At 42.0% G+C, this 13092-nt stretch overlaps 1 protein-coding gene across 1 annotated transcript; it reads left to right on the plus strand.

The window, feature by feature from the left end:
- The first annotated feature begins 2251 nt into the window (after positions 1-2251).
- LOC139472996 (cyclin-dependent kinase 9-like) lies at positions 2252-13092 on the plus strand. Its single transcript, XM_071255493.1, has 4 exons — positions 2252-2394; positions 4913-4994; positions 5699-5789; positions 11306-13092. Exons 1-4 carry the CDS (start codon positions 2306-2308, stop codon positions 12142-12144), a joined length of 1101 nt encoding a protein of 366 aa, XP_071111594.1. The 5' UTR covers positions 2252-2305; the 3' UTR covers positions 12145-13092.

Here is a 13092-nt window from a genome sequence, read left to right on the forward strand (position 1 = left end):
GCGGCGTTAAACCAAACTCACTCACTCACTTTCTCCGACACAAATGATGGAAACTGACGCCGACACACCCAACTTGCAATCACTCATTAATCACTCAGTGTAATTAGAAATCAATGGTGACAGCCATGAAATATCAAGGATGGACCTGTGAATGCATGGTATCAACATTTCAGCCCTTTCATAAAGGACAAGTGTGTAACATTGTTTGCAGATGCTCTGGATGAGGATTCTGGTGGTAGATCTTGATCTCTGGAGCCACACCTCTGAGAGACGACGGTGATGCACAACGTTGGCAAACATGACGTCCACGTTTTTCCCACAGATGAAACAGGTCAAGTCAGTATCTGGGTTTAATCTTTCATTCAAAACAAGTCCACTGACGTCTCCAAACACGACTCTCACCATCAGTCGACAAGGAACCTCGGTTCGTCAATAGACACCTAATGCTTCGAATCCGTGTCCGGTTTTTTTTCTGTTTTGACCTTTATACAATCATTGGGTGACTACTTTGCTGTTGGGACCCGTGAAGATTCCAGGGACGAATAGGTCTTCAGCATCACATGCTTGCCGTAAAAGGTGACTATGCTTGTCGTAAAAGGCGATTAACGGGATCGGGTGGTTAGGCTCGCTGATTTGGTTGATGCATGTAATCGATCCCAATTGCTGGATCGATGCTCATGATATCAATCACTGGATTGTCTGGTCCAGACTCGATTATTTACAGACCGCCGTCATATAGCTGGAATATTGCTGAGTGTGGCATTAAACAATAAACCAACCAACCAACCAACTTTGCCGTTGGGCGAGAGGCCGGGTGCCACAAATGTGAAGAGTTGCGTCCCTTGGATGTGACGTGATCCTATGATCGTAGTTTCGAAGACTAGATTCAGTCTGGTTGTGATGACTGGGCTGTCATCGGTGGCGGTAAACTTAACTCACTCAACAACAATTATCTTTTTTTACATTGCATGGTTTACATAACCACCGACATAAAAATTATCCAATTCTAACTCAAATTTGAGAACATTTCATTTTTCTTCCCGCCAAAGACGTTAACTAAGTTTAACAATGTGAAAACATTAAAGTAAATCAATATATAAAAAGAAATAACAGTGATTAACTCTTTGAGAGCTATTCACAACATGGCTCTTTCGTATGTATTATTTATTTTATCCAACCAACACTTTTACATTTTTCATGAGAATAATTTTAAAAAAAAAATCATTTGATTTTTTAAAATATTGACATCCATCCTTCGCTCTTGAAATCAATCTAATAATGACGTCTCATTAAAACGTGAAAGAGTATGCGTTTTCAGGTTGTACTGACACACTTAGACTTAGGTGTTTTGTATAATATTGACATTCAGTTTTACCGCACTGACTTAAGATCGTATTCTCTCGTACTTGTTTCTTCTTTGTTTCAAATTCATTTTAAAAGCGTTCATCGTATGTTCCCGCTGTGGGCTGTTTGTAATAGTTTTCCTGAAAATGACTTATGAGTAACCGAGAGGACTTATGGGTAATTTAATACAAAATGCATGCATGTTTTTTGAAACAATAATTAATTGTTTATAACATGTCATATTTCGTCTATTTCATGTGTTGTTAGTTGTTCAGAGTTATTTCTATTTGAACTCAGAAATGCATGACATTTGAAAATTTAATGGGAGGAGGCAACAATGGGAGGGAGAGAGTGCCCACGTGGTGCTTGATCGCGACAGATGTGACCTGAATAGGCTACTCGTTTACTGTTGAAAGACGATGTTTTTCAAATTCAGTATGTAAGGGAGGTAATCGCATAGTAGTCAAAATTCACGACTTAAAACAGGGAATGAATTGAAACCATTATTGTTCATATATTGCCTATGCGGATTAAACATTTTGGGCGAATTACTTCATTGGAAATCTGATTTGTTTGCCATTTTGATTAAGACATGATTATTTGTTGCCGCCGTGTCGATACCTTGCTTCAAAGTTTTCTTGTTTTGCATTTCCCCAAAAAAAATGCGAAGTGTAATTTCTCTAAAGTGTTGGTGATACCATCCCCATCAATGCCGGGAGACATTGACAATAAACGCATCTCAAATCGACGACCAGTAGGATCAATTTTGACAAATAAGGTGTACGTTGTTGTGTGTACTTGCAACGTTTTTCACAGATACTGATTCAAGAAACATGTTTATTGATTTTATTTTGTTGCAAGCGAGGCAAAACTTTGATGACGTCAGACCCGGAAGCGCATGGCCAGGTGCCGGTCGGTGTGAACTGTCAAATACGAAATAAATATTTCTGCTTCATTACCAATGAGCAAATACGAAGACTTAGTATTCCCCTATTGCGAAGATGAAACAAAATATGAAAAACTTGCGAAAATTGGACAGGGTACATTCGGGTAAAATATATTATTCAGTGATAAGCTGTATTTTTTTTTATTCTGTAGGCTTTTGTTTGCATGCTATGAATGAACACCGAACAGATGTTGAAAGGAACACTTAAATTTTATCACATTTTATTATCGTACATTGTATTTCAGACCAACATCGCTAAATATTTAATAGCAATTTGTTCCCGAATATAAATAATTGGTGATATAGCTTTAGATAATTTTAAGGACTTTTTGATAATTTTATCAACTTTTGATACATGTCCTCTGTCATTACTAAATTTGAAAATAATATCAAGAACTATTTTTGGTGAAAATCAGTCAATGTCCTTGAACATGTGTCAATGTAACCCTGTGTTTTATTGAGCTGTATTATTTTTTCAGTGGTCCATAGGGGGCGTTGGGGTAGCCTAGTGGTTAAAAGGGTGGCTCCTCAAGCCGAAGGCCCAGGATCGATTCCCTACATGGTTACAATGTGTAAAGCCCATTTCTGGTCACCCTGCATGACATTGTAATTTGTTGGAATGTTGTTAAAAGAAGCGTAAAACGATACTCACTCAGTTGTCGGTATAACTGGTTGACAGTGGAGTCACTTGAACTTCAAGTGTTCACTCATCAAATTGAAGACAGGGTTGAGATGCTTAACATGTGGAGTCCATTCTTATGGAATTGTTGGAATATGGCTCAAAGCCACTACAAATGGAACTAAATCAATCACACAGTTCCATGCCAAGATCCGGGTTAAAATAGGTCTTCAGCAACCCATGCTTGTCGTAATAGGCGACTATGCTTGTCGTAAGAGACGACTAACGGGATCAGAGGGTCAGGCTCTCTGACTTCGTTGATGCATGTCATCATATCCCAATTGCATGGATCAATGCTCATGAAGTCAATCACTGGATTGTCTGGTCCAGACTCGATATTTTTACAGGCTGCCATCATATAGCTGGAATATTGCTGAGTGCGGCATTAAACAACAAACACCCAAGCAAAAAAAACAAACAAAGCTTGTGAGCGAGACCACGGTTGTAAACTTCTAAGACCTGCTTCACTTCAAGCTTTCCTTCAACACCAAGCCAATATGCCATGATATAACTGAAATATATTTCAATGCAGTTATTTACTCACTGATTCATTCTCAGGCCTGTTTCACTTGTGAAGCTTTCTTCCTAGTCCTACATTGAGCATAAATAAAGAGATTCTGACCCAAGTGGCCTCCAAGTAGGGCTTGGACTAGTCCAAATTTAATGCACGGGTACCCGACCCCCTATTACACGACCCTACCTGGATACCTACTGTAGGTTTCAAGAGTTGGGTACAAAATGTCTGATTGGTAATTTTGTTCTCCAGCCCTGGCAAAAAGTATTTAGACTGATCTCGTCATGCATACACTTAAGTTGACAGGAGCTTTAGTCAGAAGAAATGCGTGAATAGTAAGAAAGAAATGCGAACATTAGTGACTGGTAGTGTAACCATGAAGTTACAGGTTACAAATTTGAGCTTGGAAGATTAGTCGGGTTTTTACATTGACTTACAAAAGTGGGGACCCGTGAAGATTCCGGGGTAGAATAGGTCTTCAGCAACCCATGCTTGCCATAAAAGGCGACTATACTTGTCGTAAGAGGCGACTAATGGGATCAGGTGGTCAGGCTGCTGACTTGGTTGATGCATGTCATCGATCCCAATTGTGTGGATCGATGTTCATGACGTCAATCACTGGATTGTCTGGTCCAGACTCGATTATTTACAGACCGCCATTATATAGATGGAATATTGCTGAGTGCGGCATTAAACAAAATTTAAACAAACAAAACATTCTTCCTTGTGCTCATGCCATGCAATGCTTTACTATAAAACTTTTTACTTCTGGCTTTCGTCCCACATTAAACTGGCACACTGTGATATGACAGAAGTACTGTTCATAGCAAAGTTCAACCCCACTTAAAGATTTAATACCTGTGTTCACTCATGTTAATCTGCACCCGTGAAGATTCCGGGGTAGAATAGGTCTTCAGCAACCCATGCTTGCCGTGAAATGCGATTATGCTTGTCGTAAAAGGCGGCTAACGGGATGAGGTGGTTGCTGACTTGGTTGATGCCTGTCATCGATCCCAATTGCGTCGATCGATACTCATGACATTAATCACTGGATTGTCTGGTCCAGACTCGATTATTTACAGACCACCGTCATATAGCTGGAATATTGCTGAGTGCGGCGTTAAACAACAAACCAACCAACCATGATAATCTGGTTGTTCCCGATGTGCATCCCTTGGACACGCAGAAACCTATAATTGTGGGTTTGAATCCAAGTTCCCCTCAATTATGTTTCTAGTTTTGTCAGCACCATACCCATCTTCGTGGGTTTCACCGAAGTGGTAAACGTCTGAGACCTGCATCACTTCGGGCTCTCCCACATCAAGCTGACACGCCATGATATAACTGGAATACTGGTGAAAGCAGCGTTAAACCCAACTCACTCACTGACTCATGATATTTCTCTACATTCATTGGTTTTTCTTTTCAGTGAGGTTTTTAAGGCCAAAGACAAAAAGACGAAACGACTTGTGGCCATGAAGAAAGTGCTGATGGAAAATGAAAAAGAGGGAGTACGTTATTATCATTTGAAACCCTTGGCATGTCAGCATTTCATTCAGAAAGTGACCGCCTCCGTGGTCTAGTGGATAGAGCGTCAGCCCGGGGAGCAGGTCAGTGGTTCGATTCCCTACCTCGTCATACCAAAATGTTAGGAGATGGTACTTGTTGTTACCCTGCCTGGTCCTCGGCATTGAGGAACTAAAACAAGGACTGGTTTGCTCGGAGTCAGTATTCTGTGTCTGAGTCGGGTATCCATGTTAATCTGCGGCATGGTATCTCAGTGTGCTAGCACTATAAAACCGACAGTCCGGACTAGTTCAAGCAGCCACACACACACAAGTGTATGTATGTCACTATATATGTGCAATAGTCAGGGGGGCGACATTAAACTCCATTTCACCTCGGGGCGGTCGGGTAGCCTAGTGGTTAAAGCGTTCACTCGTCATGGTGAAGACCCGTGTTCGATTCCTGTTATGGGTACAATGTGTGAAGCCCATTTCTGGTGTCCCCTGCCGTGATATTGCTGGCATATTGCTAAAAGCGGCGTAAAACCATACTCACACACTCACACTCTCTCTCACTCACTCACTCAATCAATCATTTAATCACTCACTCACTCACTCACTCACTCACTCACTCACTCACTCACTCACTCACTCACTCACTCACTCACTCACTCACTCACTCACTCACTCACTCATATTCTTTGTTTCAGTTCCCAATCACAGCCATCAGAGAAATCAAAATCCTGCAACTTCTGAAGAATGAGAATGTCGTCAGTCTCATTGAGATCTGCCGGACAAAAGGTAGTCATTTATTACGCCTATGCCATAAATACACATCCCCGTGAAGATCCGGTGGAGAATAGGTCTTCAGCAACCCATGCTTGTTGTAAGAGGCGACTAACGGGATCAGGTGGTCAGGTTCGCTGACTTGGTTGATGCATGTCAGCATATCCCAATCGCATAGATCGATGCTCATGATTTTCTATTACCCGTCACGTCTACAATAGAAATGATGGCATGTTCGATTTCCAACAAATGACCTCTCTCGCAAAAGGAGTGTTAATTGTCAACATCTTTTGAAAAACTATGTGTTTTGAACACTTATTATGAACTACTCACGATTATGGTGTTTTTAATCTTGAACTTTAGTAATAATTGTTACATATATAACTACCTGTGACCACTTTTCGGAAAGTTCTAAGATTGCAGACCTGTGCACCTGTGTCATTACGCATTGCAAGAGTGCGCCGTTTTCAAAGCCGTCATGGTAGAATGGAGATAAACCTACTGTGTTATAAAATTTGATGTAGTCCCTCTGTAGAATAGATACCTCTTTATTATAATTTGGAACCTCATGCTAAAGCGCTTTAGCGCGAGGTTTATCTCCTAATTCGATCATGTCAGAAGTGCAAAACAAGTATTTGATCATGTCAGGAGTGCAAAACAAGTGTTTGATCTTGTCAGAAGTGCAAAACAAGTATTTGATCATGTCAGGAGTGCAAAACAAGTATTCGATCATGTCAGGAGTGCAAAACAAGTATTCGATCATGTCAGAAGTGCAAAACAAGTATTTGATCATGTCAGGAGTGCAAAACAAGTATTTGATCATGTCAGAAGTGCAAAACAAGTATTTGATCATGTCAGGAGTGCAAAACAAGTATTCAATCATGTCAGGAGTGCAAAACAAGTATTTGATCATGTCAGGAGTGCAAAACAAGTATTCGATCATGTCAGAAGTGCAAAACAAGTATTTAATCATGTCAGGAGTGCAAAACAAGTATTCGATCATGTCAGAAGTGCAAAACAAGTATTTGATCATGTCAGAAGTGCAAAACAAGTATTCGATCATGTCAGGAGTGCAAAACAAGTATTTGATCATGTCAGGAGTGCAAAACACGTATTCGATCATGTCAGGAGTGCAAAACAAGTATTTGATCATGTCAGGAATGCAAAACAAGTATTCGATCATGTCAGGAGTGCAAAACAAGTATTCGATCATGTCAGGAGTGCAAAACAAGTATTTGATCATGTCAGGAGTGCAAAACAAGTACCGTATATCGCTGTGTATAAGGCGACCCCACGTATAAGACGACCCCCCTGTACACGCCTTAAAAATCAACCCAAAATCCTATACTCCGTGTATAAGGCGACCGGGAATGAAAAAGATCACAAGTCTGACTGATATAGACAATTTAACGTGCGCTTTCTGACTGTAGCGTATTTCGCACACGGACATCACAAGTTAGTTCTTTGGTTACTTTGGAGATTTAATGTGCGCTTTCCGACTGATGCGTATTTCGCACACATCAACAAGTGCGCACACAAACATTATATATGCAATAAAAATATGTTTATCTTGCGTTGTTTTTTTTCTACAATGATAGGTCGCGTGTGTAACTCCAGCACACGTCGCCATTTTGTGTTTACACGGTACGACACCAAATTGGTGCCCGTAAAATAAAATTCATTTATGAAGTAATAACATATAAGAGACAATGGTGAGTAATTTAATGGCCAATTAACTATGTTGTAACTAACTAGGCTTATGTTTGCTTCACATTCAGCGTGTTTATTCCACAATCACTTGTACACACCGTCTCCAACACTTGTTAATACAACTGTAAAAACAGCGGGAATTGATTTCAGCTTCACCGGTTATCACATGTTAGGTCACATGTGCAATATGCAAATGCTTACCGGTACTTCCGGCTCTCTGCTCACGGATGTTGATTGTTTTACCGTGTCAGGTGGTTTGACAATCTGCATCGAGGCGAGGGTCATTTCAACTTTATTTGCAGAAATTATTAAACTTTATTCAAGGAAAAGAGATACAAATCATGTTTATGTATGGAAATAGTTATTGGAACAGTTATTTAGGACGAAATGCGAAGTTTTATTGTCAAATGCTGGGCTGGCTATCGGACGCCGGTTGACATCGCCAGTGGAAAAAAATGTGAGATCTTCGACTCCGTGTATAAGACGACCCCCCTTCTTAGCCCCCTCATTTTAGGTACTAAAAACTCGCCTTATACACAGCGATATACGGTATTCGATCATGTCAGGAGTGCAAAACAAGTATTCGATCATGTCAGAAGTGCAAAACAAGTATTTGATCATGTCAGGAGTGCAAAACAAGTATTTGATCATGTCAGGAGTGCAAAACAAGTATTCGATCATGTCAGAAGTGCAAAACAAGTATTCAATCATGTCAGGAGTGCAAAACAAGTATTTGATCATGTCAGGAGTGCAAAACAAGCATTCGTTCATGTCAGAATAGATCTTAAACTTTCACTAAATTTCAATGTTTTCCATTAATTCCCAACTTTCCAAATGGCACTTCTCCTGCCTCGTTCTTTAAAGATTTCCAATTTCTTGAGTTTCGTAGGTTGCTAGAGATGTGGTAAGTTAGTGTGTGAGTTGGGTTTAACGCCGCTTTTAACAGTATTCCAGGTATATCGCGGCGTGTCAGCTTAATGTGGGAGGAAACCCCGAAGTGATGCAGGTCTCAGACGTTTACCACTTCGGTGAAACCCATGAGCATGGGTATGGTGCTTACAAACCTAGAAACATAATCGGGGCGGACCAGGATTTGAACCCACAATCATAGGTTTCTGGCGTGCCAAAGGGACGCAACTCTGCACAGGAAATCTCAGTGCCTTAGATGACTCGGCGGCCCGTGTACCCCGTAGCTGTGCATGGCTCCAGGTGTCCCATCTTTGTTAAAGAGCCAAACCTTTCAGGTTTAACTGTGGTACCTGGCTGATTGTGTCGGCATGTCCAATGGTTTGGACCAACCATTGGTTGGTCTGGCAGGTAATTTGAGATTGGAGAACCAAAGTAATGGATCCAGTCATGTCCTGTTCATGTTTCTAGGCAACTAACAGGATAGAGTGGACAGCTTGCTGACTTGGTTGATACATGTCATCATATCCCAGTTGTGTGGTTCGATGCGCATGTTTTCAATCACTGGATTGTCTGGTTCAGATTTGATTAGTTACAGACCGCCATCATATAGCTGGAATATTGCTGAGTGTGGCGTTAAACAACAAACAAACCAAACCATGTTTCTAGGTTTGTCGGACCCATACTCATGCTACCTGGTTACACCAAAGTGATAAACGTCTTAGACCTGCAAAACTTCGGCTTTTCCTCCCACACCAAGCTGACATGGTATTATATAACTGAAATTTACTAAGCCACCAATAAATAATCTCCAGCTATTTAAGCAAACATTTGAAATGTATGTGTAGCAGGGCGTGGAGTCATCTTTGGTCATGTCGACAGGGTGTCCGACCTCTGATCAGAAGGTCCGTCCCATCACAGGACTCGGAAATTTTATGGCCGCTACATATGCATACATATTCACTGTAAGTTGTAACCATCTTATGGTCAAAGGGAGATAACACTAGATAACTCCAGTTACTGGAAGTGATAATGGATGTTAACAACTGCATAGCAGAATCCTTGAAATAAACCTGGGGCTGTTAATCTCAATGAAAAGGAAGGTGTTAAATATGATGAGGAAATGACATTCACTGGGTTGGAATATGGATCAAAAGTATTCCTCTTGTTGGCACTCTTAAGTTCCAGTGGGCACACACTAATATATATTAATCTCTAGTGGTATCTCCTCAGGCAAGTGACTTTCTTCGAAATGTGCCTCTCTTTAGGAATGGGTACCCGGTAGGATGAGAATTAATGTGACTATAAACCTCCTAGGGCCTCACAGATAGCTTTGGATGTATACTCTCCAGGGAGTTGAGAATGAAAGTCGAGTGCAACTGATCCATTGACGGGGGTGATAATTTAGCGCTTTGATTATTATTGGCAGAGAATCAGCTTTATGATTACGTTAGTGAACCCAGTGTTCCCGCTGGCTTTTGAAACCGCCAGTCCTGGTGGACTGCCAACTCTAAAGAAGTAACTTAGTTAGATCTACACATCCTTTACACAAAGTCCAATGACGAAGGACGGTCTCCGTGGTCTAGTAGAGCGTCTGCCCAGAGAGCGGTAGGTCCGGGGTTCGATCCCCGACCGCATCATACCAAAAGATGTTAAAAGATGGTACTTGTTGTTACCCTGTCTGGCGCTTGGCATTAAGGGGCTAAAACAAGGACTGGTCGGCTTGGAGTCAGTATACTGTGTCTGAGTGGGGTATTCATGTTAAACTGCGGCATGGTATCTCAGTGAGCTAGCACTATAAATCGGCATCAGTCCGGACTAGTACAAGCAGCCACACACACACACACACACACACACACACACATGCATGCATGTCGCTCTATAAGTGCAATAATCTTGGACGCGACGTTAAACCCAATTTCACCTCACCTCCAATGACGAATTTCTCCGTTTTTTAATATTTCGAGACTAAGTCGCTAAAAATAAATATTTAAACTCGTAAGCAAGGCACAATGTTATTTCCTTGCACTAAAATTGACAAAGGGAAACCCTGAATGTAACAGGCAAGCTGACTTCATTCGAAAAACAGACTTATTATTTATGAATATTGCCGATGTTTTGTTCAAGATTTATAAGGTACTCTATTTGCCGGTCTTCAGGGACTGGCAGTCACCTGAATTACCGGTCCTAGCCTAATTTTATTGGTAAAAAACTGGTAATTACCGGTAAATGGGAACACTGGAAACTATACAGATCAATCTCCCTCAAGATATTTGAATATGTTTCAGCATGTTCAGAAGTCGCTGGGGCAGTGGGGTAGCATAGTGGTTGAAGCGTTCACTCGTCTTGCTGAGGGGGTTGGGTTTGATTCCCCACATGAGTACAATGTGTAAAGCTCATTTCTGGTGTCCCCCACTGTGATATTGTTGGAATATTGCTAAAAGCAGCGTAAAATCCAAATCTCTCTCACTCACTCACTCACTCACTCACTCACTCACTCACTCACTCACTCACTCACCCAGAAGTCGCTTATAGGCATTTGCCTCTATGTGTACATTTGGTGCTGATCCGTGAAGACCCAGGTTAGAATAGGTCTTCAGCAACCCATACTTGCCTTAAAAGGCGACTATGCTTGTCGTAAGAGGCGACTAACGGGATCGGGTGGTCAGGCTCGCTGACTTGGTTGATGCATGTCATCGTATCCCTATTGCGTGGATCAATGCTCATGGGTCAGTCACTGATTGTCTGGTCCAGACTCGATTATTTACAGACCACCGTCATATAGCTGGAATATTGCTGAGAGCAGCGTTAAACCACAAACAAACAAACAAATTATAGGCATTTGCCTCTGTGTGTGCATTTGGTACAGACACTGAAATAAGAACAAGACAATAACTCAATGTCTTTATTTCCAGTATCCCCCTACAACAGATTCAAGAGTACGTTCTACCTTGTGTTTGAGTTCTGTGAACACGACCTTGCGGGCTTGTTGAGCAATGCCAATGTCAAGTTCACCCTCGGTGAGGTCAAGAAGGTCATGCAGCAGCTCCTCAACGGCCTCTACTTCATCCACAGCAATAAGATCCTCCACCGCGACATGAAGGCAGCCAACATCCTCATCACCAAAACTGGCATCTTGAAGCTGACCGACTTCGGCCTCGCCAGAGCCTTCAGTGCCACTAAACCTGGCCAGCCCAACCGGTATACCAACAGGGTGGTCACGCTGTGGTACCGACCCCCGGAGCTGTTGCTCGGGGAGAGGAACTACGGTCCGGCCATCGACATGTGGGGGGCAGGTTGTATCATGGCGGAAATGTGGACTCGGAGTCCGATCATGCAAGGGAACACAGAGCAACACCAGCTGTTGTTAATTACCCAGCTATGTGGGTCCATCTCGCCCGAAGTCTGGCCAGGCGTTGAGAAGCTCGAGCTGTATGATAAGCTCGAGCTACCAAAGACTCAGAAACGCAAGGTGAAGGAGAGGTTGAAGTCGTATGTAAAGGATCAATATGCCCTTGACCTTTTGGATAAACTTATGAACCTTGACCCCTCAAAGAGGATTGATAGCGATACGTCTCTGAATCACGACTTCTTTTGGATGGACCCGATGCCTGCGGACTTGATGCCCATGTTGTCGAGGCATACAACGTCAATGTTTGAGTATCTGGCACCGCCGAGACGCAGGGGGCCAATTCCACAGCCTCTGCCAAATAAACCTGTGGCTCAGACACAACACTTTGAGAGGATATTCTGAGGTTGTTGGACCAAGTATTATCTGGTGATAGTTGGACCAAGTGTTGTGTGAATGTGTTTGGACCATTGGATAGCTGGAGATGTTACGATCAGTTGTAACAAGCTTAGGAAGCCTGGACCAATTGTGATCAGTGGACCACTTGTTATCTGGTGATTGTTGGACCAAGTGTTATCTGCTGATAGTTGGACCAAGTGTTATCTGATGTTAGGTGGACCAAGTGTTATCTGGTGATAGGTGGACCAAGTGTTTTCTGATGTTTGGTGGACCAAGTGTTATCTGGTGATAGGTGGACCAAGTGTTATCTGGTGATAGGTGGACCAAGTGTTATCTGATGTTAGGTGGACCAACTGTTATCTGGTGATAGGTGGACCAAGTGTTATCTGGTGATAGGTGGACCAAGTGTTATCTGGTGATAGGTGGACCAAGTGTTTTCTGGTGATAGGTGGACCAAGTGTTATTCGCTGATAGGTGGACCAAGTGTTATTTGCTGATAGGTGGACCAAGTGTTATCTGGAGATAGGTGGACGGAGTGTTATTCACTGATAGGTGGACCAAGTGTTATCTGGTGATAGGTGGACCAAGTGTTATCTGTTGATATTTCGACCAAGTGTTATTTTATGATAGTTGGAAATCAAATACGTTGCTACCAGTGTCTTCTTCATAATGTGACCTTAGAGTCCATCTCACTGTCATTCTACCATCTGGAAACTTACAACAAAGTTTGTTTTTCTCCAGGAAGGGTTACACTAATCTCTGCAGAATTTTTGTCTTGGACGAGTAGTTATGGAGTATGGTTACTGGAGTATGGATTGTCACTAGTCTCGGAGTAATGGACAAGTTGCCATGTCTGTCCGTGCGAAGCCCTGGCTTGTACTTACTACATGAGTGTTGTGTGCTGAAAGACATTGAAGTCACATTTTTTTTAGGTCTTCCAAATATAAATTTGAA

The sequence above is a fragment of the Haliotis cracherodii genome, unplaced genomic scaffold (assembly GCF_022045235.1).
Source record: "Haliotis cracherodii isolate W230 unplaced genomic scaffold, xgHalCrac1.p SCAF_26, whole genome shotgun sequence".
NCBI lineage: Eukaryota > Metazoa > Mollusca > Gastropoda > Lepetellida > Haliotidae > Haliotis > Haliotis cracherodii.